This window comes from Scomber japonicus, chromosome 3 (genome assembly GCF_027409825.1).
Source record: "Scomber japonicus isolate fScoJap1 chromosome 3, fScoJap1.pri, whole genome shotgun sequence".
In the NCBI taxonomy this organism is placed as follows: domain Eukaryota; kingdom Metazoa; phylum Chordata; class Actinopteri; order Scombriformes; family Scombridae; genus Scomber; species Scomber japonicus.
In genome coordinates, this window is record NC_070580.1 from 394416 (window position 1) to 422345 (window position 27930).

Genomic DNA, 27930 nt, shown 5'->3' on the forward strand with positions numbered 1-27930 from the left:
CACATTAGTGCACCCCAGCATAGCAGCAGTGTATACCAAGCCAAAACACAGTGGGTTACTTTACATTAAACATAAAACATGGTGACTTTGATTGACAGGTGACACTTGGTAGGGGGCGGGGTTTCAGAGAACTCGGCGGCCACACCCACAGCGTTTGGGAGCAGAGAAAGAGACTGAGTTTTACACAACTTTGAAGCCTAATTTCATATATTTGGTGATTTTTTGAATCATTCAAATTTGGCAGGGTGGTTAACAACACACTTTTCTGTGGTATGTCAAACTCAGAACACATATTTATTCTTACTTTACACAGACTTTAAACTAGATTCCATAAATAACTAATAAAGAACTGATAAATATAATGTAGCTTAAAGTTAAACAGTGATACTGTGGTGTACTGCACAGCTGTGTGTTACCTGGTTGGGGGTCAGTGTAGTCCACAGTGTAGCCATCCAGTTGGAGGAGCTCCACAGGCTCCGCCTTCTTCTCTCTGTAGCTGCACATGGCGAAGGTGTACTGACTCACCTGCACCAATCACAGAGAGGACACAAGCTGGCTCAGAAGAGAATGAAAGTGCATCACATGCTGTTTGTTCTGCTGTTAACCAACACTTACCACATTAGCACATATAAATAATCTCAACTACAATAAAGCTCTCAGTATTCCAGTCATGTACCATCAGCAGTCATGAAAAATGAAATATCATATGAATATTTTTGAACAGATGGACATAATAACAATAATATTAATATAACCCCCCCTTTCTGTAACATCAACCACTTTTGGTAGGAAATGAATTCTTGTCAAAGCATACTGCATGATACAACATGGGACAAACCTTCCTTAGCGAAGCCCAGGATGATCATATTAATAATGACAATAATGGCTGTGTATTGGTACTCAATACCTTTAAGGTATCAACCGAAATAAATGGATACCAAGTAGTATGGAAACATCAAACGATACCTGCAATGGATCCTTTTTGGACCCAGATCTAGAAAATATGACTATTACTATGGACTTACTGACAGCCAATCAACACAAGTGTTCTTCAATTTAACGCGATATGTGATTGGCCCATGGCCACAGCAGCTACAACCAGTCTGTGGTTTAATGTAATGTTTCTAGGTTTCTATTCACACGATGGGTATGGAATGAAGTACTCAGTTGGTGTCAGTATCACTTTAAGGTTACTTGGATTGTTATTGGTATCATCAGTTTTTAAATAATAGCTTTAGTGTATTATTTGCAGGTTATTTTAGTTTAGATATTGCAATAATGCACAGCAGCTTTTCTTACATCACAACCTCTGTGTTGAGCTAATTATATCATTTTATCTGCACACTGTTAAACTGGCAACGAGGAAACTGTCTCACATTCCTTATCACTTTTGCCATATTGATAACTTCAGGTCAGAATGTGTGCTGTATCTAGGTAGGTTTATCTGCTTCTTATTTTACTTAAAAGTCAAATCTACCTGTGAAAAATATGTGTTGCTGCTTAGAAGGGGGGGGGGGGGGGGCAGAGACCAAGCAGAGGGTTCTGGCAAAAACTGCATTGTCATCAGACCAAAAAGTTGACTTTTTATTTGATGTGCACATTCAATCACTCAGTCAATCTTTATTTGTATAGTGCCAAATCACAAGAAAAGTCACCTCAAGGCACTTTACACATAGAGCAGGTCTAGACTACTTTTTAAATACATTACACATTCTAGGTAGATTACTGTGTAATGTGTTGCCTGTTTATCTAACAATCATTGTGATGGAAAATAAAATAGTTCCAGCCATGATAACTTTGTATTATTATTATATTTTGTCATATTTTGGAATACGAACCATAAGGACAAGAAATAAAGTGTATAAGGAAGCGCTCTGTGCATGCCATATAATGGCAGCTTCCCTGGTTTGATTCAGGCAAGGGACCTTTGCTGCAAGTCATTCCTAATTTCCTGTCGGCCTCTATGCCAACTACTGTCAAATAAAGGCAAAAATACCCAAAACAAAAAACAAATAAACTGTATATTAATATGAAAATAATGAACAGATCTTGAAACTTACTGAGCACATGTATGTTCCATGTGTATGTGTCCATGTGCATTTAGTTTATTTCAGCATAGCTGTAAGTTGGTAAATAACACTATATTCCTAAGCCCTACAATTCAATTTCATTCACAATTAAAGTTATCACAAGGTACTTTTCACATAGAACAGGTCTAGATCATACTCTTTAATTGAACTGAATTAAATTGAGTTGTTTTGTTGACTGGGGGACTTCACACTGTTCAGTCCCTCCAGGATTTCGCGGGATTTTTTTCTGATTGTTGCCTAAAATGCCTGATTTTGCGGCAGCATTTAAAAAAAATTGCGGTAAATGTTGCGATGTTTTAAGCAATTTTGTTGCAATTAAATTGCGGGAGACACACACACCATCTCTGATCTCATTGCACATTCAACTTGATATTTTGAAGACAGTTTTCACACCGTTTAACATTTTATTTGACAATATTTATCTCTCTCACAGACACATGCACACATACACAGACAGAGACCAGTGATGCGGGTCGGCTTTTTTTAACACCCGCCCCAACCCGACCCGCCAGGAGATCCAACCTGCCCCGAACCCGAACCCGACCCGACCCGACCCGAGGAACAAAAAAAAATAAAGCCAGTGAACATATTGCCATGGAACCTGTTTAAATTGAAGTAATAGATCATATACTGTAGGTAACAATGATATTTCAACAAAACGTATTTTAAATTGAAGAAGCGCAGAGCATATAATGATATTTATAGCTGATGACTCTCAGATCGAGAGGTGAATTAATCTTCTGATCACAATTTAACTTTAGCGTCACTAAACTATGAAACACATCCGTGTAGGTTATTATTGATTGAGCACAAACATAATGTTGATTCGGAGTGACACCCAACTGTGTTAGGACATAGTCAGGTTTGATCTGAAGAGATTGTGGAAAAACGGCACCATCAAGCTTCAGCTCTCTCCCGTTGCCATGGAGATTCAAAACAAAGCAGACAGAGACACACACAATATTGATCTCCCTCACAAACACATGCACACAACACAGACACACAACACAGACACACAGAATTAGTTGAGTTTACCGTCGCGGCAGACGCTATTTTTTGCCGACCTCACTCTTCCAATTTGCGGAAAAGTTGCGGTAAAGTTGCGGTGATTGACAAAATTGCAAGGCCCGCACATAATCGCGTGGATTGGTTGAATTTGCGTTAAATGTTGCGATCGCGACACCGCGAATTCCTGGAGGGACTGACTGTTAGCTACCTGTCTAGCTGATAGTAAGGACCACTCATACTCCACAATTGGGTCATGAACAGCAGCTACAGACCAACCATTATGAGTAATACAAGAACTCTAGTAATCACAGTATAACAGAGGGAGGAAGTGTGCATTAATTGACACCCACAGAGGTTTGCTCTTCCAGTCAGCTAGCATAACGAATCAAGACCTTTGAATGAACTCTATAACTACAGTCCAGTGAATCTGAATACATGTGGATCTACACAAACCAGTCCAGTTTTATTTAATCATTTACACACAATGTTTCTGAATCTTTATCAGGTGCTAATGTGGGTTGTTGTTAATAGTCTCAGGTTGTGTGTGCTCTGCCTATGATGGAACACCAAATTACTGTTTTATGTAACATTTGATTTGCTGTATGGAAACAAGAACTCCAGCTACTGGTTAGTATCAGTATTAACCCATATGGTGTAACTGATTGTTGATGTGTGCATGTAAGTACATGTATAGATGTGTATGTATGTGTGTATGTGTGTATGTGTGGGTATGGACATAGGTACAGTACATGTATATTCATATATACAATGATATCGGCCTGATATAGACTAAATAGTGATATTATTATATTATATTATATTATATATTAGACTAATTATACAGTGACATTTCTGCTCTATTAAACAACTATATAAGTTTAGTATATTAAAAACTTCTTTCACTTCTGAGGATACCTGAGGATATGAAAGAGCATGAAGTTATAAAATGTTGCATCTGAGAGTGTGTTGGGGACAATAAGAAATGGATGACTGACAAACTACTATATTTAATAAATTTTGTTTTTATTTTTTTAAATTTCTGTGTGTTTGTATGTGTATATATGTATGTGTATGAATGTAAATGTATATGTATGTGCATGTGTATGTATGTATATGTGTATATGTTATATATGTGTGTTTGTATATGTGTATGGATTTTTTCCTTTTCACATGATGTTGTAATGTTATATTTTGTATGCATTGTGTACATTTATGCTTATGGTCAGACTCTAGGAAAAATGGGGATCTAACAAAACTAAACTGTGGTTTAACTTAGTCTGTGTGGTTTTGTCTGTGCTCCCTGTGCTTGGTAACAGGAAGTGTAGTGACACTGTGTTACTAGTTGTAGCTGGCCTGCTGCTACTGTAGCTGCCAGTCATACCAGCCTGTCGTCACAAATCACCAGCCCTGGCCAATCTGCCGCTGTCGCCACCTCTGCCGCTGCAAGTGGCAGCTCTCACTCTAGCTGCAGCTGCATTCTCAGAGTGTGTGTGTGCGTGTGTGTGTGTGTATGTGTGACAAATGAGATTCCCCACGACAGCACTGATGAGACCTGAGGCCAAGTAAAGGATGGAGGGAACTGGACTGACTCTCCAGCAGCTCCCTGGCCTCCAGGACACCACAAAGGCAAATCTGAGTCTAAACTACAGCCCCCCCCCCCCATACCCCAAAACACCCACTTCCTTTCTCCCACTGCCTCTCTCTCTCCCTCTCTCTCACTCTCCCTTCCTCAGCTGTCAGTCATAACTGGAGAGAGAGATTAGACGAATGAGAGAGGCAGAGAGAGTGAAGGATAGCTGAAGTCATTTATGTTCACATCATTACAGGAAACACATGGATGGGAATACTGGAGTTGATTTGCTCAAAGTGGCATATATGTTCACAAAGAAACTTCAGAAGCCAAAAGCAAAATATTCTATCCAAACTCTGACATGATCTCACAGTAGCACCATTTTTAAATATCAAACTCATCATTTATACTCTTAGTATTGTTGAAATGTATACCAATTTATTTTATGATTATTATTTGGTAATATTATTGTGAAGTAGAATAAAAAGTGATGAATATAAATAATTGGACATATTTAATTGAATTCAGTTGTATGAAACTGAGCTGAGCTTAATTCAATAGATGAAACCTGAGCTTGATCTTACTGAACTTAATTGAAATGAATTTGTGAACTGGAGTTAAAATGACATGACTTGAACTAAATTGAACTGAGGTGAACTAAAATAAAATGAAGTGAACCGTGCCAAAATTTAAGTTAATTACAATCAACTGTATTGATCAGAAATGAATAGGACTTAAAGTATATCAATTGAATGGAAATCCAGATGTGGACATATGTGACACTACATTCAGGATTAGGGTTAGGGTTAGTTGGGTTAGGGTTAGGGTTAGGTTTTAGCTGATGTGTAATCAGCCTGGATGCTGTGAGGAGGGGGGGTGACTCAGCCCACAACCACCATACTGATTATGGACTGTTGGAGGAGGAGCAGCGAGGAGGAGGAGGAGGAGGAGGAGGAGGAGGTGATTTAAGGACAGAGAGGCAGTGTGAAGGATGAGGAAAGAAGAAGGCAAGTGATAAATGTCAGCAAGAGGTGAGAGAGGAGGATGCAAAAAATGAAGCGGAAGTAGAAGATGTGGAGGAGGACAAGAAGGAGTGTGATAAACTGTATTAACATTTCAACTTCTAATTCAATCCACATTATGTTGCTCATACAGAGGAGTATGTTGCACTATGACATAGACCTGGGTGATGATGGCAAAAATCTAAAATCACAATTAATTGAACTTTTAACCTCGATTATGATTAATGAACGATTATCTCCACCCTTGATGAACCATTATGTATTTTCACTGTTTCTTTACTTTTGTATTTTACACTGCTGCCCTGACACCATATTTAGTGATATTAAATATATAAAATCATGATGTTTTAAGGTTTGACGCTGTGGTTAATGTCTAGTTTACTTGATTAGAAATATGAAAAGATCATGGTTTGGGTTCAGATGATCACTGGAGACTAGTTTTCAAATTCCTTAAAGTCCGTGTAAAGTAAGAATAAATATGTGTTCTGAGTTTGACATACCACAGAAAAGTGTGTTGTTAACCACCCTGCCAAATTTGAATGATTAAAAAAATCACCAAATATATGAAATTAGGCTTCAAAGTTATGTAAAAATCAGCCTCTTTCTCTGCTCCCAAACACTGTGGGCGTGCCCGCCAAGTTCGCTGAAACCCCGCCCCCTACCAAGTGTCACCTGTCAATCAAAGTCACCACCTCTACCAGAAACATGGACGCTACATTTGAGAGATTTCTGCTGTTAGCTCGGTGGCTAACTTGGCCGATAGCTCGGCGGCTAACTCAGCTGCTAGCTCGGCTGCTACCTCGGCGGCTAACTCAGCTAACTGGCTAACTGTAGACTGTAGTAGTAGTAGTGTGCTGAATGTATTTATACCTCTACAGCAGCAGGGGAGGGTTTATTTTCAGACCCGCCCACTAAATCCTGAACACAGAAATGTTGAAACACAGTTTGTGAAGCCTAGCTCCACAATTCAAATCTAAATGGTTGAAATACTTTTTACACCTTTTTTAGAAATACATTTATGATCTATTTAATGTGTTTAGAAGAAAATATCTGAAATCACTTTACACGGTCTTTAAAGATATGCAACCTTTACTGTCATGGCCTTTACCATTAATTGACATGAGCAAGATTAAGTCGATTAGAGTTTCTAAATGTTGGTTTCGATTACTTTTTGATTAATTGCCCAGCCCTACTATGACATTGGTAGCATCCCTGGTTCCAAATCACAGGAACAATACTTATAGCATGACCACTGACTTCTATCTACTTGTTAGTTTAGTCTAGTGTCCTGTTGCACTAAAGATGTGCAGACTCTCTTTAGATGCTACAAAGCTGAACTGAGTTTTCCAAAATGTTCTAAAGGTTTTTTTAGAGAGCTTTGGAAAAAAAAAGAAAACGGATGAAAATTGCATGTTTGGGCTCATGCAATATGTATTTAAAGATGTTCCTGTTTAGAGGCACAAAATATGGGAGGAGGGAATAGAAAGTTGATTTATCTGCACAGACAAGAAAAGCTGTGTGGGAAGAGCTGGTGTATAATCTACTGCACTGTTTTATCAGACACACACACACAGAGAGAGAGAGAGAGAGAGAGAGAGAGAGAGAGAGAGACAAACGCAGTCTGTCTCTGTTAGGTCAGTTTCCTCCTTATTTCCTGAGGATACACACAAAAAAAACAGCCAACCACATATATCTCTTGTAGAACACTGCATTGACATTTCGACTATTAAACCTTTCCTTAAACAGACACATTTATATATCTGCAAAAAGGAGGAGCACAAGCACATCCTAGTGATCCTCTTTTTTGTTGAAGGTAATAATCTGATAAAAAAAGTGAAAATAGTTGAGTATAATCTCAGAAAAAGCTGTTATATGCAAGTTTAAACTGGAAACACACAGATAATTTAGACTAAAAATACAAATAGAATCTCAAAGTTGTCTTTCACATTAACTGACAAAATCTAAATGAATGAATGGAATTACATTTTATATATTTAATATAACAGTATAACAGTTTATTGGTTTAAGTGTTGTCTGATTTTGAGCATTCCTTTCTGTTTTTAATAATTACATTAATACAACAGTACTATGTGCTTGTAGTTTGTAGTTCTTCTCTTCATTATTTACCTTAGAAGTAACCAATGTGATGGAGTGTATATATCATATATTTTATTTTATGCATGTGTCTTTAAGTTTTGTTTAAGTGTAATACATTTGGAAATCTTAGTGCAACTTTTATTTAAACCGTTGTAAATAAAGGTTGTATAAATAAATGTATTATGAGATGAACTCCCTGTAAATGGTAGACTAACTGGAATTGGCAGATTAAAAAAAAAAAAAAAAAAAAAAACTTGAACCTGTTTGTATTTGCTAGTTGTTGATTGATTGTATATTTAAAGGAGTATTCCACTGAGTTAGCACTGCATTAACATCATCACACTCATGATGGACAGCAGCAGAGATGTAGTCTTTTTATTCCACAAGCTCATCTTCTTTGTCAACACCTGGTGCGTACTCAACTTGATTGTTAATTGGGCGCCTCCAGGAGACCAGAGATCTAGTAACCTCACTACTTTAACTCCACACTCCCAGAATAATAATTTTTAAAACGTGCAGTCTTCATGCTGACTCAAGTGACATCACTAGAACGACACAAAAGGTTTTTTACAACTCTTCACACATGCAGTAGTAGAACTCTCCAACACTTGGAACACATGCTGATGATGTACAGTATGTGAAGTTACTTTAAATAGTAGTATTGTGGTATTAAAGTCATGTATGTACTAGCTAGCTAAGACGTTCATGATCATACTATGACAAAGTGTGAATGAAATGTTACAGTATGTGTCAGTTAGGACTAATGTAGGAATGAAGTGAAGCTCTAACTACAAACCAGAGTAGATAAAGTCATGAACAAGAGAAACAGTTGATAATATACAGCTGTGTGTAAAGGAAACAGTTATTGGTCTGATTCTAGTATGGAGAAGAGGAATGATGAGTTCCTCTTAACACACTGTATTAAATATGACCTATCCTTATCACTTCCATACTGTACAGGGTCTAATATGAGGCCTTTTTTCATTTTAGTGAAGAAAAACACCTCAAAAACTTTATTTATTTTTACCAAAAATATCATAGCTTCTCCTCATGTTACCCAAAATATACAAACAATGGAAATATTTCAACTTATTAAAAGGTTTTTGTGCAGCTGATACACATTTTAGTTGAGTGTTTGCCTCAACAAAAAGTGTAAAATTAAAGAATAGACTTTCTCTTCTCTCTGAAAGCTTCATTAAGGATTTATCACCAATGTATTAATGACTGATGACGTCATTCATGAATGATCTGAGGTACCAAATGTATGTATAAAGACTAATCATGAAACGCCCAAACATGAGCAATATGTACTAGAAGAAAACTCAGCTGTAAAAATACAGAGTAAAGTGGATAATCTGAAAAGAATTATTCAGTGTTTTGAAATCGTGATGCGTGACTGGCTGGCATATTAAACGTCTGGAGTTTGTTTAACATCTGAACCAAAATGAATGCATATTTGAGACACATCTGACATGTGTGTAGTGATAAAGACAGACTGGATAATAAAAATCCAACAGTCAATACTTTACATATGCAAAAAAAAAACAAAAACACAATCATGTGCAAAGTGTCTACAATGGAACTTCTCTAAAACAGCAACAAAAAGTACATGTGCACACACACACACACACACACACACACACACACACACACAGACAGCATCTCTGCTCCTCAAGAAAAACATCCGTGCACATGCACAGACAGACAAAAAAACAAACACACACACACACACTTGAGTGCGCAGTCTATTGACCAGTATTTGTCACTTGCTATATATTTAGCTGGGAGCAAGTGAGAGGCTTCAAGTTGGCGGCGCTCAGGCTTTTCTAGCTGCGAGTGTTAGGCCAGCTAGTGTTCACTCCACTTTGTCAATCCCCTGTCAACTTGTAGCTCTGAGACATATCCTCTGCAACACACAAGAGACAGGCCGCCCCCCCGCCTGCTGCCCACCTCCCAATGCAGAGCCACCAGGAAATGGCCGCTACAGTACCCCCCCACCCACCCATCACCACCACCGCCGCCTCCCACCCCGCCTCCCCCACCCCCCAATCTCCTGACAAAAGCCTGCTTGGCCTCTCCATCATTCCTCTGACAGCCGAGAGAAGACAGCTTGGCTGCATCTCCCTTTCTCGCTGCACACACAATATGCGGCCGAGGAAAATATTATCGCCATAAAGCCAAGCTGATGTTGACGGCTGCTCGTGCCTCCCTGTTGGGTGTGATCAGGTTATGTAGCTTGTCGTGCTTTGACTGGAGTCTAAATTTGTCTGGTTGCTTTTGAAAGTGTGACAGAGAGCAAACAATCAAAGAAACGTGTCCAGCTATTTTTAGAAGCTCTCGCTGAGCTGATAATGAGTTGGTCACCTTAACCTTTATTCCATCTCTGTGTCTATCTGCCTCAATTTATTTAGAAAGAACATCTGTCCTCTTCTGTAAATACATCAGAAAATAGTACATTTCACAGAGTGCAAGCTTCCTTATTCCAATGGCTTGTATTGTTCAAGCAGCAGTCCAAAAACCAAAGATATGAAGTTTAGTATGATAGAAAACAAAACAAGCACCAAGTCAAATGTTTTGCAGTTTAGTTTAAAAAATACTTAAATGGTTCATTGAGAATCAGAATTGAGTGCTGTAGCAGTACAGAAGTGAAATAGAAGATAGAATATAGAATACAGAAGTAAATATCCTTTCATGGCTGGAAACCTACTGTGTATATTATACTGTGCCATTCTTTGTGGCTGTTTGTGTTTAACAGTGTAAAACAGTGTTTGACCACTTTGCAAGAACAAAAAAAACTTCAGTAAAATATGTTTTGTTCTTACCTGAACTAGCACAAAGAATCTTTTCTTCCATCTTTTCCACACATTTTTGCCGATAGCCCACAAGTACCTGTGGGAGTGAGAAAAACATGGAATCAGAGAAAATAACATTTTGACTGATATTTTTGACAGTGTGATGTTTAAATCTGTTGTACACTGAGTAAGCTGTCTTTTCATCTTTCTGCACTGCTGTGAGTAAAGAGTCAGGCAGTATCTCCAGAGAGGATCCACACAGTGCACTGCTAGTGTTATATATCTACTGACATCTGCTGGTAAAACCAGGTTACTGCTACCAGACAATTCAGCATCTCAAAAATCCTTCAACATCAAGTCTCATAGTTACACACTGATGAGCTTCTATCCCTGCTGTTTATACAGGGAACTAACCAAAGTTACATTACAATCAAGTCATTTGAATAACCTTCCTAACTAAAAAAAACCCCAAGAAACAAGATAGACACTGCCTTTTACACAGGAAACTTGATTTTAAAAGACCAAAAATCAGCCAAGAAGGGTCATTATGGGTACAAATGCAATCTGACTTTTGCAATTAGATCCCTTTGTAATCACTAATACTCAAACACAACACACATCTCCATTACACCATTCTTAATACACTGCAGTCACGTTGTGCCAAGTTCTTGAAAATAAAAAAAAAAATCATTTTTAGCATCAATTAATTAGAAATTCAGATTTAAAATATCTGGTCAACATTACTGTGGAAATGTAAGAGGTTACAGATAACCTGTTACTCTGTTTAAAATGTAATAAGTAATGTAACTATTTCAATGACTTCATCAAAGTAATGTAACTTATTACATTTGATGACTTTTCTAATGTTCTAACCAATGTTTCAGCTGTTAGGGTAAATGTTCCCATTAAGCACCAAAATCTAAGTCCAGCTGTTTTTCATGGATACATGATTTATAAGAAAGGTCATTTCTTATAAAGCAACATTTATCTCTCAATTGAAAATGTATTCATGTAGATTTTGGAATATAGAATAAAGATATTTGATGAATAAAGTAGGTTTAATTGGTACTGTGACACCATTTAAGCCCTTGAGTGCTCCAAATAAACCCAAGAATTAAAAACAGCAATATATGTATTCAGTAACATATTAAATATTAAAAAATGAGTACAATCTTAAAGGTGTGGCTTCAGATGTAACCTCCTTTGTAATCATCAACATTTTCATCAGTAACTGTCATTTAATGACACATTTTATATCAGTAACTGTAACAGATTACACTTACATTTTTTAATTATTATATTATAATTATTATAATTATATTGTTATTATTTATGTGTTATTATTTTACTGCTGTTACATGGAACTGTGCACATTTACTTCTAAGAGGAGCTATGTCATAAATGATAGAAGTAATGATGACTGAATTCCATTTAGCTGCTTCAGTTTCAGGGTCCTGGTATTGTGCATGCTGACTCAATCACTGTCTTGTCTTGTGCTAAAATAGATCAGAGCCATTGTTAATGTTATTAGAGCACACAGGCTTATTATACCATGACAAATTCAAATGTCTGCTGTGAGCTGATGATAGAGCATTGATAGTAATCAGTATAGTATGTGACATGATGACAGAGTCTATTGGAAGTGTACACTGACATCTAGTTACCAGGGGCAATGATGTTGTCTTAAGCCACAAATTCCTCAAACATGTTTGTGCCACAGAGGCTGAAATAAATGTACATGTAGCAACAAAGGGGATGATTGTTGTTTATGCTTTAGTAATAAATTATAGCTGTATCCATGCAATATATAATAATAGTACTTGTGTATTTTTGAATTTATTATAATTAGGTTGGTCACTGTTTGCAGAAAACTGGCTTAACAGCTTTTTTTTACATTGTGTTTCCTTTGGGATCTAGACTAAAATGTAAAATGTCTAAAACTTGTGCTGGTCTGAATAATATTTTACAACAACAGAGAAATCAACCTGCTTGGGATATTTTTGAGACATTTGTCATAATTATTTTGTCATTCTTTGACTCAGTAACACAACAAAGTAGGATACAAACATCAGTCCTGAGGCTCATTGTGTTGGTTTGAGAACATGATGCTGAAGAAGGACAGAGAGAGGGCTTTTGTTGTAAAAGAACATCTGAGGGTGAGGACCTCAGTTTGATCTGCCTCTGCTACCTCCAGGCTAGCTGTGGGTAACCCTGGTGAGCCTGCCATAGTCTGCCTTTCCCCCCAGTCCCTCTCTGAGCTGCTTCTGCCTGTCGTCCTGAATAAACCAGCATCTACGAGGCGACACATAAGAGCCCTGCCTGTGTCCTGTGCACAGTGGAAGCAGTAACATAGCAGGGAGGCAGTGTAGGCATCTTACAGGGCAGCCCAGCAGCCTCCTCCAAGGCCCCAAAAAGAAAACATATGGAGAAGAGTGAGGGAGGAGTGCAGACAAGAAGATCCTCACAGCTACAGGCAGAAAAGAAATGCTTTGAACCAAGAAGTGTTTGTGCATGAGTATGTGTAAAACAATGCAACTGTGTTAGATCCAGAAATGATTTTAAAATACTATGATGTAATTGACACGGATGACAAGTGTGCATCTCTGTTTGGGACAACGTATCGCTGTGAACAGTTCTTTTCAAAACTGACTCTTGCAAAGACTCGCTTCTGCTCAAGACTGACTGACTGACTCAAACTTGGAAAACCAGCTTCGAGTAGCATCATCATCACTGCCAGACATCACACACCTCGCTAAAGAAAAACAGTTCCAGCCATCGCATTAGGTGAGTCTAGAAATGCAACAATCATGAGGCTTAATAACACAGCGGTTATAGACTTTTTTCGTCTTTTTTTTTTCATCCCTAGTTATGTGTTCATAATAGTATGGCCCTCGGAGGACTTTATAAAAATTTAAATGGCCCTTGATATGAAAAAAATTCCTCACCCCTGCTTTAAAGGATACAGGTTCAGTCACCTTCATCTATCAGACCTTTTTCACAACCTGTCAGACAGGTATCAATGCAGAAAAAATAGGTATAATCAATAACATAATCAATGTTAGTTTGACTACTTTCTGGGCCCTGCTGCTCTCCATCATGATTTCTAGACTGTTTAAAAGAAATGGAGCCAATTGTAATGTTATTGTTTTCACCTGTGCGCTTTCCTTATATGGCAAGTCAAACTGAACTATCTATAAGAAGGACAAATGTGTGCAACAAAACTCATGGGTGTTGGGCCTGTATTATTGCGGTATCTTCTATTGGGTATTAGCAGCATATTTCTCTGTCTCCACTATTGACTAGCAATAGGAAATGTAGATACTTACATAATTCAACATCTGATCAGTAAACCTCATGTTGATTTGCTGTGCATCCTCTACAATAAAATATTGAAGTGCAGTGAAGTGACAAAAGAAGTTCATGTCACAGCTTGCAGTGGAAAATGAAGTATGTGTAGTAACAACTTATAACCACAAGAGGGAAGCAAAACATTTTCTCTTGGGCAAGGCAAAGATTTGCAGGGACAGCAGGTAAGAAACTTTCACATCTTTCTGTTTACAGCTTGATGTACAATTTAGTTTGGAAAACCAGTGTTGTATTATCTATCTACCTCACATGTTTGTCATTAGTATTGTTTAGTAGTTTTAATAAATCCTCACTTTATTGTAGAAGTCTTCATTCTTCAGATATGAAACTTAAATAGATCTTTGCTTAAGTGTTGCTCCATTTAAGCCTTACATACTATTCAGGGTCAAATTTGCTAACCGTAACCCATTTTCACATTTGAGAACTGTAAAAATACCCCTATAAATATTTATTTTAGGCAGACTTGTCATAATGTGACCCACTGTATAAAGAAATAAAAATAAAATGCATCTTTTTTTTAAATAATTGTGCAGCTAATACACATTTTTATATATGCAAATGTACAAATTTGACCTATATTTAGGTCAATATTTAGGTCTATTTGTTCTCTGACAGCTTCATTAAGGATTAATCATGCATTTATTAATGACTGATGGAGAATTAATGCATGTGAATTGGTGTAGAGACTAATTATGAGTCAGAATATGAACAGTATATAAGGGTTAAACAAGTGTAATGTTGCATGTTAACTCTATCATAAAGTAATGTAGATTGTTTTTCTAGTTTTAAACCCCTAAATCTTGTAGTCTTGTAATCTTAAGCTACAATAACAGGTTTCTAAATAATCAGCTTTACCATTTGACCTGCTGTGTCTGAGTACAATCAAGATGACACAAACAATACTAGAATGTGTTCCACTGAAAACCTGATAAATGTGATACATATAGATAAAAATCTAAATGTGTGATAGTGACAGAGTGACCGGGGCCCCCAGCATGTAGAAGTTACCCTCTGTGCAGAGAGCCTATCAGGTGGCTGTGACACTTACCCACAATGCTTCATGTTCTGTGGTTTGTCCATGCGTATGGCCAGCTTTATCTTGAGGTCACTGTCTGGGCAGCCTTTAGATACTGTCATCTTATGGAGCTCAGACTGCTTGGGGCTGTTGGGAGTTGGGTGAAGCACGACCTGAGAGTGATCACATAACAACGATGTAAGCTAATCAATATATATGCATATTGTATTGCAGCATAAGTTCAACTGTTATGAATTATACTCACATGTTTTTAGTTACTGGATACTAATCAAATCAATCACTTCTTACCCTCCCCAGCTCTTTATCTTCCAGAGCCAACACTCCTGTGCTCTCAGTGAACAGCTTCACCTTCACAGCAGGTAAAGGCTGGGTGGTGGTGAAATCCCCCTGGGTACCCCAACTACACACACAGAGAGAGAGAGAGAGGAAATAAAAATAGACCAACACACAAGAGGGATGATGAATATGATGATGATGATGTAGCATCTGCACTTCCAAGTTTGCTTCAAATTTTGCAAACATGTGGCTGTGAAGATTCTCAGTTATCGACATCATGGTTATCCAAGGACAATAGAATCAAGGGCAACTACACTTGGTTGTAGATACTTGAAGACAGAGTGCTTTGTATTGAAGGAGCTTCTTCCAGTCCCAGGTAACCTTTGCTAGGTCATTATCAAGGAGGCTGATATCACGGTTCGTCAGTGCTCCTTACTGTTGTAATGACAGTTGTTTGAATATGAGTCACCTGAGGTCAAGTGTTATTGACAGTTGGAGTTTTCACATGAGGTCAAATGTGTATGGTTGTTAAATCTCCTAAGAAGGGATGACAGCACAGTGTTGTTGGTAGGGGATAAGTGGTGTGGTAGACCTCCACCTAGTGGCAGATTTAGATATCAGCATCTTGCCAGGGGGTGGCATGGGGCACGCACACCAAGATAAAAAAAACAAAGAAATGTTTTCTATTGCTTTTGTATGACACATCAATGATGAGATCATCATGTGGGTTAATTCACCTTGTTGGAGTGGCCACCCTAGTCCTTGGACAGAGGTAGGTTGACATCAGGTCTCTCCACTGAAGCGAATCTAGTTTTGTACGGTAGCCTACTGATGCAAAATGTACACATAGTCCCCTTTCAGCACACTGAGCAGTTGTTCGTGTGTCATGGGGAGAGAGTGTCTGGTAAAGCCCTATCCAAGAAGCTGGGGATGACCAAGACACAGCCATGCTGTGCAGCATCAATGCAGATGTGCTATAGTTTGTTGACATAGCCAGAACAGAGTTGGAACACAATAGAAACTTCCTGTTTCAGACAGAGGCTGAACTAAAGGGCTGCATAGAGGGCAAGATTACAATAAAATACGTTTGTTTGTTTGTTGTTGTTTTTTGTTTTTCTGTTTTTTTTGGGCCCCTCCCTGAGCTACTACCTTACCGTGGTGGAGGGGTTTGCGTGTCCCAATGACCCCAGGAGCTCAGTTGTCGGGGGCTCTATGCCCCTGGTAGGGTCTCCCATGGCAAACAGGTCCGGGGGGAGGGGCCAGACAAAAGGTAGCTCAGAAAACCCCAATGACGAGCAACATAATTGGTATTTCGTGTCCCTTGCCCGGACGTGTGGGGGTGGGGCTCGGAGGCGAGCGCCTGGTGGCCGGGCCTTCACCCATAGGGCCCGGCCGGGCATAGTCCGAAGAAGGGACATGGGACCCCACTCCCACAGACCCACCACCAGTGAGAGGGGCCAAAGGGGTCAGGTGCAGTGTGAGCTGGGCAGCAGCCGAAGGCGGGGACCTTGGCGGTCCGATCCTCGGCTGCAGAAGCTAGCTCTAGGGACGTGGAACGTCACCTCTCTGGTGGGGAAGGAGCCTGAGCTGGTGCGTGAGGTTGAGAAGTTCCGGCTAGATATAGTCGGCCTCACCTCGAGGCACAGCAAGGGCTCTGGAACCAGTCTCCTCGAGAGGGGTTGGACTCTCGTCCACTCTGGAGTTGCCACTGGTGAGAGGCGCCGGGCAGGGGTGGTAATACTTATTGCCCCCCGGCTTGGTGCCTATATGTTGGAGTTTTCCCCGGTAGACGAGAGGGTAGCCTCCCTCCGCCTTCGGGTGGGGGGACGGATCCTGACTGTTGTTTGTGCCTATGGTCCAAACAGCAGCTCAGAGTATCCTGCCTTTTTGGACTCCTTGGAGGGGGTGCTGGAAAACACTCCCTCTGGGGATTCCCTCGTTCTGCTGGGGGACTTCAACGCCCATGTTGGTAGCGACAGTGAGACCTGGAAGGGTGTGATTGGGAGGAACGGCCCCCCCGATCTGAACCCGAGCGGTGTTCAGTTATTGGACTTCTGTGCTCGTCACAGATTGTCCATAACGAACACCATGTTCAAGCATAAGGGTGTCCATATGTGCACTTGGCACCAGGACACCCTAGGCCGCAGTTCGATGATTGACTTTGTAGTCGTGTCGTCGGACTTGCGGCCGCATGTCTTGGACACTCGGGTGAAGAGAGGGGCGGAGCTGTCAACTGATCACCACCTGGTGGTGAGTTGGCTCCGATGGTGGGGGAGGATGCCGGTCAGACCTGGCATGCCCAAACGCATTGTGAGGGTCTGCTGGGAATGTCTGGCAGAGTCCCCTGTCAGAGAGAGTTTCAACTCCCACCTCCGGGAGAGCTTCGACCATGTACCGGGGGAGGGGGGGACATTGAGTCCAAGTGGGCCATGTTCCGTGCCTCCATTGTTAAGGTGGCTGACCGGAGCTGTGGCCGCAAGGTGGTTGGTGCCTGTCGGGGCGGCAATCCCCGAAACCGCTGGTGGACACCGGCGGTAAGGGCTGCCGTCAAGCTGAAGAAGGAGTCCTATAGGGCCTTTTTGACCTGTAGGACTCCAGAGGCAGCAGACAGGTACCAGCAGACCAAGCGAAGCGCAGCTAGGGCGATCGCTGAGGCAAAAACCCGGACATGGGAGGAGTTCGGTGAGGCCATGGAAAAAGACATCCGGACGGCTTCGAAGACATTCTGGACCACCATCCGGCGTCTCAGGAGGGGGAAGCAGTGCGCCGTAAGCACTGTGTACGGTGGGGACGGTGTGCTGCTGACCTCGACTCGGGACGTTGTGGATTGGTGGAAGGAATACTTCGAAGACCTCCTCAATCCCACCGACACGCCTTCCGGTAAGGAAGCAGGGCCGGGGAGGGGGAATCACACTCCTCAGCCTCCCTGGTAAGGTCTATTCGGGAGTGCTGGAGAGGAGGGTCCGTCGGATAGTCGAACCTCGGATTCAGGAGGAGCAGTGTGGTTTTCGTCCGGGCCGTGGAACAGTGGACCAGCTCTATACCCTCTGCAGGATCCTTGAGGGTGCATGGGAGTTTGCCCAACCAGTCCACATGTGTTTTGTGGACTTGGAGAAGGCATTCGACCGTGTCCCTCGGGAAATCCTGTGGGGGGTTCTCCGGGAATACAGGGTATCGGACCCCCTGATAAGGGCCGTTCGTTCCCTGTATGACCGGTGTCAGAGCTTGGTCCACATTGCCGGCATAAGTCGGACTTGTTTCCAGTGAGAGTTGGACTCCGCCAGGGCTGCCCTTTGTCACCGATCCTGTTCATAATTTTTATGGACAGGATTTCTAGGGGCAGCCAGGGTGTGGAGGGGGTCCAGTTTGGTGACCTCAGTGGTCCTGTTGGCTTCATCAGACCGTGACCTCCAGCTCTCACTGGATTGGTTCGCAGCCGAGTGTGAAGCGGCCGGGATGAGAATCAGCACCTCCAAATCCGAGGCCATGGTCCTCAACTGGAAAAGGGTGGAGTGCACTCTTCGGGTCGGGGATGAGATTCTGCCTCAAGTGGAGGAGTTCAAGTACCTCGGGGTCTTGTTCACGAGTGAGGGAAGGATGGAGCGGGAGATCGAAATTAAAATTGGCCTACAGTTGTGTACAGTCAGTGTCTGCTGAGCTTTAAAGATCACAAGCTTCAGCTCTCCGGTGGTCACTGTAGGTCAATGCAGTAAGTCCCATCAGGCCTGTGTGTGTGTGTCCATGTTTCCTTTTTGTTTGCTGATTTGAGGCCTGTGGTAGTACAGAGTAATGATGATTCCACCGGAAAAATCCATTTAACATCCCACACACACCTCAGATGTTACTCTCCTTAACAGAGGACATCGACTCACACACAAAAAGGATGATCAAAACAGATAAAGATAAATATTGTACATCATAAAAAAAAAGCTGTAAGGCAAGAGAACTATACAGAGGATTGTATTTCATTTATTAACCCAGTCTGGCATCTGGAGATCCATTGGGGAAATTTCAGAGCACGAACAATGTGTAAATCATTGACTGTAGAAAACTATGAAGACAGTGCTCGTGAAAAAAGCCCACAGGTGTCGATCATCAGGTTAAGCAGAGTTGCAGTGTGTAGAGGTCATGGCTGTGATCATTTAAGCTCTTGATTTTGTTCATAACAGCTTTGTTTTCTCATGAGATTATAAGATAATTCACAACTGATCTCAATGAAGCCTTTGTTACGTCATAGCTGACATAACCCAAACTGTCCTCTATTGTACATTAGATCAAATCACTATGTGTCTTTTCCTGATTATTACAGATTCTAATGTGGTAATCATTTGCAATTAGCAGACATAAGGCAGTCCCTGCCAATTATGTTGCCACTCTCATCTGACATGAGCAGATAACAGTGTACTGTAACTGTTACTGTTGGAACAAAATGTCCCTGTAATGTTCCTACAGGGACTGATAATAACACATTAACAGTTTACAACAGCCAGTGGTGAATTAGACAAAGTCCCTGCAATATTCCTGTAATGTTCCTATAGGGACCAATAATGTGCCTGAGTTAGTCAACACTTCTCTTAATGTGGAGACCTTAGATAAGACAAACAACACTTTTCAGCATAGAGAAACAAAGCCAAACCAGAATTTCCAGAATCTGAACCCGAAGCAGGAAAATAATAATCCCAACTAAAAATCCAACCTTGGAACATAACCTTACTCAACAGGGTGAATTAGAAAGTAAGTATTCTAATAATTATTATTTTTTTAACCATTCCAAGTTAAATGTCACAGCTAGACAAGACAAATGAAGCGGTGAGTCATGCTGTGGTGTTTAGTTCAGAAATATCTGTAATAACAGCAGGAGAGAGAGGATGCTGTGGAACGGTTGAGATTACAGCTAGAGAGGGAGAAAAATGGACTTTAGAATAGAATGCTTGTGAATGCTATGGATATGGATGAAAATGAGTTACCATGACATAAGTAGCTGAGCTCCACTGTTGGTACATTATCATAGGAGCTGAAGTTTGTTGAATGATACAAACTAAGCTGAGAAAGTTTCAACATCTAAGAGCTATTTCTGTAGTGGAGCCAATTTATAACAGAATATAGAAAGTAAACCCCAAGAACACACCTCTTTTTTTATGAAGACAAAAAAGACATACTGCATGAGATTGAACTGAGTTACAGAAGCAAGTGGAACAGAGGCTAGACTGGTGGTGACATCATGACTTGTACATTTTTGAGGTCAAAATGATGGTCCATGAGGTGCAGGCTTAATATTATAGGAATTTCTCCCAATCAGCATTGGTGAACATTACTTTTAAAATGAACTAATTACATTACAAAGTTACTGCCATTAAAAAGTAACTAGTTACATTACAGCATTACCTTGTGAGAACAGTAACTAGTTAGAGTACTTTAGTGTTACTTTGTGATTCCTCATGTAGTTTTAGTCCAGACCTCCTTTAAATATAATGAGTGTACCATCATCACACAGCCAAGTCTGGATCATCATCTGTAAATCTTTACATTGATAGCAGGACTGACACAGACAATGTTCCATTTACAATTCTGTATTTTACAGCCTTACATTAAAAAACTGTAAAAGTGCAATTTCTATAAAAAGTCACTTGCAAATGAAAGTGATATGCTTTCTAAACACATTCTTCTTCAAGTTTGAAGTAGAGTTCTGAACAGTTGACAGGCTCTTGTTACTCAGCCACAACTTGCATGTTACTGTAATGTTCTTGCCCTTATTTCCTCCCACAAATTCAAAATAATGTGAATATTTCCACAAAGTGAATGTCCCTTTTGAGCTGCCGTACACGCTCACAGTCAACAGTAGCACGTAGCACGTTTTCCATCATGACTTTGCGGTCATAGTGATAGGTTTAGACACGGTCTCCCCTTAGTTAGATAGTGGTAAGCAGTGAGTCTGCTCCTTTTGGGGAAAACAGGAGGCATTCTGATAGTGTTGCTATAGCAGCCGAGGTCAGATATGTGTTTGACTGTTTTCCCTGAATGGAGTAGAGGCAACTGGAGTCAGAGGTTTGATATAGTGTTGGGTGTAGGAGAAAGGTCCTGAGTGAGGTCTAAGCAATGTTTTGTCTATAGACCAGTAGACTAAATTCTGTATATTGTAGATGTGTTGGATCTGCCCATATTTGGGCATGGCTCAACCTGTGGCATTACCTGTGTGGTTTAAAGTCTATCCCTGGAAGAGATAAACTTCAGAACTGAACATAACATGTACTGACCATTCATTCACTTCTCCTTGGCCAAGAAAATAAACCTTTTCAATGCAAGACATCCTGGACACCTGTCTCCACTGAGACAGGTGTTCACAGGGTGTGAACTACAGGAGGTGTCAGGGGGGAAGTTTGTCTCTCCTCAATAAGACCTGAGCTCCCTTGGAAACAAATATTGACAATATGCTATTTTTGTCATGCATATCTATATATCTGCATTTTCATTATCATGAGTCATGTATAAAGTTAGTCCATTATGGATGTATGATTTACACATGAGGGATATTCATCACTAATTGTCTTAATATGATACTGGCTGTATGCTATTCTCAGACCTGCCACTTGTGTCATGCAGCTTTTTTCCTCAGACTCCATTGCTTTGCACACAGTGCCTTAGCTGTGCTGACAGCCACGAGTTAACAGCATTGCTTATTTCAATACTTATTTAATTAAAATTATTTTCATATGTATTTAATTAAAATGGTAATCATTTATTTTGTATATTTTAATAGGTGTTTTTATTTTCAAGAATGTAATAATTAAATTGGCTTACATCACCAGGGCTCATTTCTATATTACCTGCAGCTCCCTGGTGGCTTATGTCCACATCATCATCGCACACTGTGCAAAATGCATGATATGAGACTTTAGAGGGTCAGAAGCATGGCCACTGTTCTTGATATTTCATTAAAAATTTGTGGGGGACATGGACCACCTTCTTTTTGGCAGGTCTGCTGCCCTGTCCCTCCCTGTCTTTTTCTTCCTCATCTGATTGGTAAAGTTGCTGCAAAAGATTTGTTGGCTACTAAACTGTATAAATAATCACCTACCTATCTGCAATGGATATATATAAAGGCTAAAACACACACACACACACACACACACACACACACACACACACACACACACACACACAGATCTCAAATCTATGAGTTTTTTTCACATAGACTTGGCTCGAATGTTTTCAGGAACGTTATCAATGGTTCACATTTACCAAAAGCTGGCAGGTCAGCTGACACACAGACACAGTTTACCTTTTTAACCTCCAGCTGCAGCGAGTAGGGGAACGGGGAGGGAGGCAGAGGGCAGGAGGCAGGGAGGAGGGAGAGCAGGGATGTTACACTATAGGTTCGGCAGACTCGTTATTCTCTGCTACTGGACAATAATTGGTTGAAACTGCTTCACCACGCTGCTGCATCGTGCTGTCAGACATCAGTACTGCACACGCACATTTCCCACAGAATTCACATGACTAGGCATGGACCGGTATGAGATTCTGACGGTATGATAACCTTAGGTAAAAAATATCATGGTTTCACGGTATTATGATTACGGCTATAAAATGTGATATTTTGAAATGTCTGTATTTAAAAAAAAAAAAAATCCATTGAAAGGTCTTTTATTTTTAAACATATGTAGAACATGATGGAACATTAGTGAATATGTATTTAAAATAAATAATAATACAAAATAACTGAATTCTTTCTAAATAAAAAAAAAATAAGTGCAGTCCTTAATGCAGTCCTTTAATTGAGGCTAAACCTGCAACTCAAGTCACGACATAAATTAATTAATTTTTGTGAAAAAAAACACAAAATGCAAATACACTTAACCTGTGGCTCAAGATCTGAACATAAATAATTGAAACAAGTAAAAACACTTCTGAGATAAATATAAATAAATAAATAAATGCAGGCAGGAGCTTAAAACTGAATTTCAACATTTTTTGGAGACTTGCTCACTATTATATTGGCTGTATTGCCTCCTCGGGCTGTCACTGTCCACAAGCACGTTTTGCACGTTGGGACCTTCTTCCTCCGAGCTACGGTCGCCTGTCTTTTTACGGTAGCCAAAGTATTCCTATACAGCCAACTTGGTCCTTTTAGACGGGGGCAAAAGTTTGGGGGACTCGCCTCCTTCAGCCATCATACAGCCTCCAGAGCTACCTGCTTGTAACAGCAACCGGAGGTGCGCCGGAGGAGGGGTACTGTATGCTGCAGCTGCACACGACCTGAGCGACCTCCACTATCTCTCTGACGAGACGTCACATTAAAAAAAAAACGCTCATACCGCAGGAACGGTATGGTATGATGGTATGACGGAACATTTTAGTGGTTTTGAAACCGGTATACTTTTAAACTGGTAACCGGCCCATGCCTACACATGACCACAGCTTTTTGCTTAGTTTAACCACTTAACATACGCCCCTATTTTTTATGTTGTTAGCCTAAACGACATGCCCAAGTTATGAGCAGCACAGATCCCACATAGTTTGAGACTCAAAAGTGTCTGTGTGATTCTGTGACTTACTGACAAAGAGTGGCAGAGGTTACAATGATGGCGTTGTTTACTCGCCCATAGGTTTGCCTTTACAATGACATGTGTACAGATATTCAGGGACCTCTCAGCACGATATAGACACAATGAGGCCACAGCCACAGGTCTTGGCTTCATGCAGTCCAAATTTGGAGTCAAAAGACCAAAAGATGAATTTTTCAGAATTATTTTTCAACAGGTATGTCCATGCGTTTTCCTCAGGTCCTTTTTGGAGACTCCAAATGGACACTTGGTTACCATGGTTACCAAAGCTGTATAACCACAATCAAACACCTATAACTTCACATCCCCTTTGCCTACAATCAAAATCTTGGTCTCTAATGAAAGCTGACACCATATTATTATTATTATTATTATTATTGATATTAATATTATTATTAGTATTATTATTATTATTATCATATATTATTATATATAACCTTTTTTTAGTTTGGCCATATCTATCTATCTATCTATCTATCCATCTGTTTATTTTGGTATAAGTCATATATCAAGTCGAAGAAGAACCAACCGTGTACCAAAATGGCGAGTGCGTAATGATATATGGTTCAACTCTTTTACGCACCGGGCGCACGCCGGTTACGCTTGGAGTTTGTTTATGGACAGACAAACTTAATAGCTTAGTGTCATACACCGTTGGAAACCTCTGACTATTGGCTAAAAGGTTATCAACTTCATTTCACCGAATATTTCCATAGGCTGGAACAGCTGTCAATCAAAGCCATGTCGTCATTGTTGTCGGTCACATGTCCTCATTGGCTTTGGAGACATGTACTGCCTAATCCTAAACACCGCTTGGCTTGTGTGTGGTGTCGTCAGAAGCAGAAGAGGCTCACGGTCGTAAACATCTAGTCACGTGTACTCTGAGATGGACGCGCAGGTCAGGAAATGACGTAAACGGACCGTATATGGTTTGTTATTTGTGTTATTACGTTACGTGTTGGACTAAATACATGTTGACATATTGAGGAAAGTATTTCGGTTTTATGGAAACGGATTTCATATTTCAGCAGAATGGATACTTGGCGAGCTGTACAGAAAGTCCTGAGTCATAAGATGATCGTTGTGGATAAAGGGAAGACTTTGAAGGTATGTAGGCATTATAGCTTTTCTCACTTAGCTGAGTGGCTAGCCGAGCTAATCTAATCAGCTGTGAGCAACCATATAAGTCGTGAGCTAAGCTTTCCAACGATGTACGGCATGAGTATATATGTTTAAAAGTTGGTGTCTAAAACATTCAGAAGAACGTGTGGCTACCTCCTAACATCCGTCCCGTCCCGTAGACGGAACAGCTTACGTTAAGAGGTTAAAGAGGCGCTCGTAGCAGCTCGTAGCAGCGTATTTAGATGTCAAATAGTGTACCTGCTATGCAAAATGCGTACAGGTTGGCAGGTCTGCTGTTCTTGCCATCACCATGAAAGTGTGGCAGTGCTGTATCATAAACTTTACCCAGTATAAAAATGTCAGCTCCTCTGACTTGATATAGTTCATTTTCCAGTGACCAGTTACAGCACTTGGCCGTGTCTACCAGAATACAAGATCCTTGTTAAGCATGTGCAGAATGAAATCAGTGTTTCCAGCCAGGATCTGCTCTCCCATGTTGACCATACTCCCATCATTTACTCCCACTGTACGTAGAAAACAGCTTGAACTATTTAATCAGTAACAAAACTGAATCCAAAGAAACAGGAAGTGGAAATGATGAGACAATGAAGGAGTGGCTACCATGGAAACAAGATGTGACCTGTGATGTTACCGCTGAGACTGAAGCATTGTCACTTTGGTAGTGCTGCTTAATTATAGAAATGATTTTGTAAAATGATGAAGACACATGTTAACCTCCTGCTGGTCCACACACTGCTGAGAACATATTGTTTCTCACTAAGAATATCTTAACTCTCAAGCCATTCTGTCACAAGTCCACCAAGAAATGTGAGGAGAGTCACAAAGGACTTGTTTTGCTGTGTGTGTGTGTGTGTGTGTGTGTCGTATATACGTGGGTTTTGACGCCTCCGCCTGGTCCGTCTGCAGCTTGTGTCCTCCCTCCACCTCCATAGTGCAGTAAACAATCCTGTTTGGAGCCAATGACTTCAGACCGTGGACCTCCATGATCACCACCTGCAAAAAACACACAGAGAGACATATTTTAAGCAGAATGAGAGACAGAATAATGGGATGTTTATACAGCGCAAATTACAAGCTTAAACCACAACAGTAAAGCTAACATTTCAGGAGCACTTCAGTTACAAACTGTATCTATATATTTATGCTGTCACACATCTGAGTGTTAGAGTGTCAGTACCAAAGAATTATTGTTAGTTGTGGTTAGTAGGTAGCATTTATCCTCAGCCAAATCACTATTTTATAAAAACATAAAACAACATGTACGTGTCAACATCTGTATTATGTGACTTGTTGCCCTGAAACACTAAATAAGCCATCAAAGAGCGTCAGAGATTGTGTTGTTAATGAAATGAAACAGTAGGAAGAAGAACACATTTAACTGCAATGAGGTTTTTTTGTGGTTTTGTTTAAATCTAAAGGGTTAAAATGTGAAAATAAACGTATGAATAACTTTTTGTGCCCAGCATCAAATTTATGCTTTTAATCCATTTTGAGAGAATATATTAGACGATTATGGCAAAAATGTCTAAGTGGTGTAACCATAAAAACTTTGTACCAAATAATTCAACTTGCTTAAAAGCACTAAATTCTCAATAAAACACCAGATCAACTAGTTTGGCATGATCTTACATTATAACTTTTATATTAAATAAAGCTAATGGAATACAATTGTTCTAAATATTACATTTCATCTGGAGAATCATGGAGATCAGGAAACATTTACATGTTTAAATGAAGTCATTATTAGTATAAGTCCACTTAAATATACTGTAGGTGATCAAATATTTAATATTTATCATTCCTTTGTGGTTACACCATTTGACATTTTCAGGAGCATTCAGTCTGACTTTTGGTAAAAAATGGTGCAAATGTCATTTCAAATGATAAAACCAACAAAAATACTAAATGTACATTTTAACAAAAGTGATGCTGCTTTTAAAACTCTTTCAGATATTTTTGAATTGCTCATATTGCTGACCCTTATTTGTCACTGACTCTTGTCTGTTGTTGTTTTTATGTTTCCTTTTTTATGAAATTTCAGCTTTTAAAGATAAATCTAGACACTGCAAGTGAGGTTTTACTTCATGATCATGGATATGACCCATGGAATATTGTTGCCTCTAAAGCCGCACTTAGCAACATTACAGAAAGACAAAAAAGACATTGCAGTGGGAGATGCAGAGTTAAATATTCATTGTGATGCTATGTAATTTATCTCTATGTCATTCTGGACAGTTTTGTTCTGGATATTTGAAAGAACAAAGACAGAATCCTCTTCAGAGTGCTGCAGGGTTAAAGAGTTAAATGTGATGCGTGATACTGCGCAAGATGAATTTGAGTCAATAATTATACTTCTATGAGTCATAACACCAAAGGAAATCTTGTGCAAATGTGTAAGTCAATTCGATTAGTTCGGATTAGATTCATTTTCACACAAAAGTCAAATTTTATGCTGAGCTAACTAAAAAAGAAGTAGAAGGACAAGAAGCTCTTTATGCAGAAAAAAAGAGATACAAGTTTCACTCTGGACAGGATTTAAATTAGAAGAGGAAGAGCAAGTTCAGTGAAAAACAGAGGGTCATTTATGCTGTAATTGTTACTGTGGTGGTGGGGAAATATTTCCTGCATACACACAGTAGACAGGATGAACTCAATGACCAGGGCAGGTAATGTTAAAGTCACTGTACTTCCCCTGGAGAAATAAATCCAGTCTCAATAGGCCTTTAATCATTCAGTCAGCAGGACACCTCATGAGCAAATAAAGCTTCATTCTGGCTGCAGAGACCAATTCATGACATGGTTGTTGTTCTGTTTTGCATTTACATATACACACGTAAATCTCAATCTGATTCCTCACAAATCCTGCAGATTAAAGTTTAAATGTTATGTTGTGCTCTCATTAATAACTTTCCAGTTGTGTGAATGCAGGGTTTATGTTGATACTTGAATAAAACAGACAACTATCT

At 39.9% G+C, this 27930-nt stretch overlaps 1 protein-coding gene across 4 annotated transcripts in view; it reads right to left on the bottom strand.

Annotated features, from left to right (window-relative positions):
* The window catches only part of cadpsa (Ca2+-dependent activator protein for secretion a), a 205896-nt gene that overhangs the window by 94872 nt on the left and 83094 nt on the right, over window positions 1–27930 (bottom strand). For all 4 annotated transcript variants that reach the window (XM_053316689.1, XM_053316687.1, XM_053316688.1 and 1 more), the window contains exons 6-10: window positions 25836–25957; window positions 15270–15381; window positions 14994–15133; window positions 10610–10676; window positions 417–525 (exon numbers count right to left, since the gene is read on the bottom strand). In XM_053316689.1, coding sequence (XP_053172664.1) covers window positions 417–525; window positions 10610–10676; window positions 14994–15133; window positions 15270–15381; window positions 25836–25957 — 550 coding nt within the window. The remainder of the gene's footprint in view (window positions 1–416; window positions 526–10609; window positions 10677–14993; window positions 15134–15269; window positions 15382–25835; window positions 25958–27930) is intronic.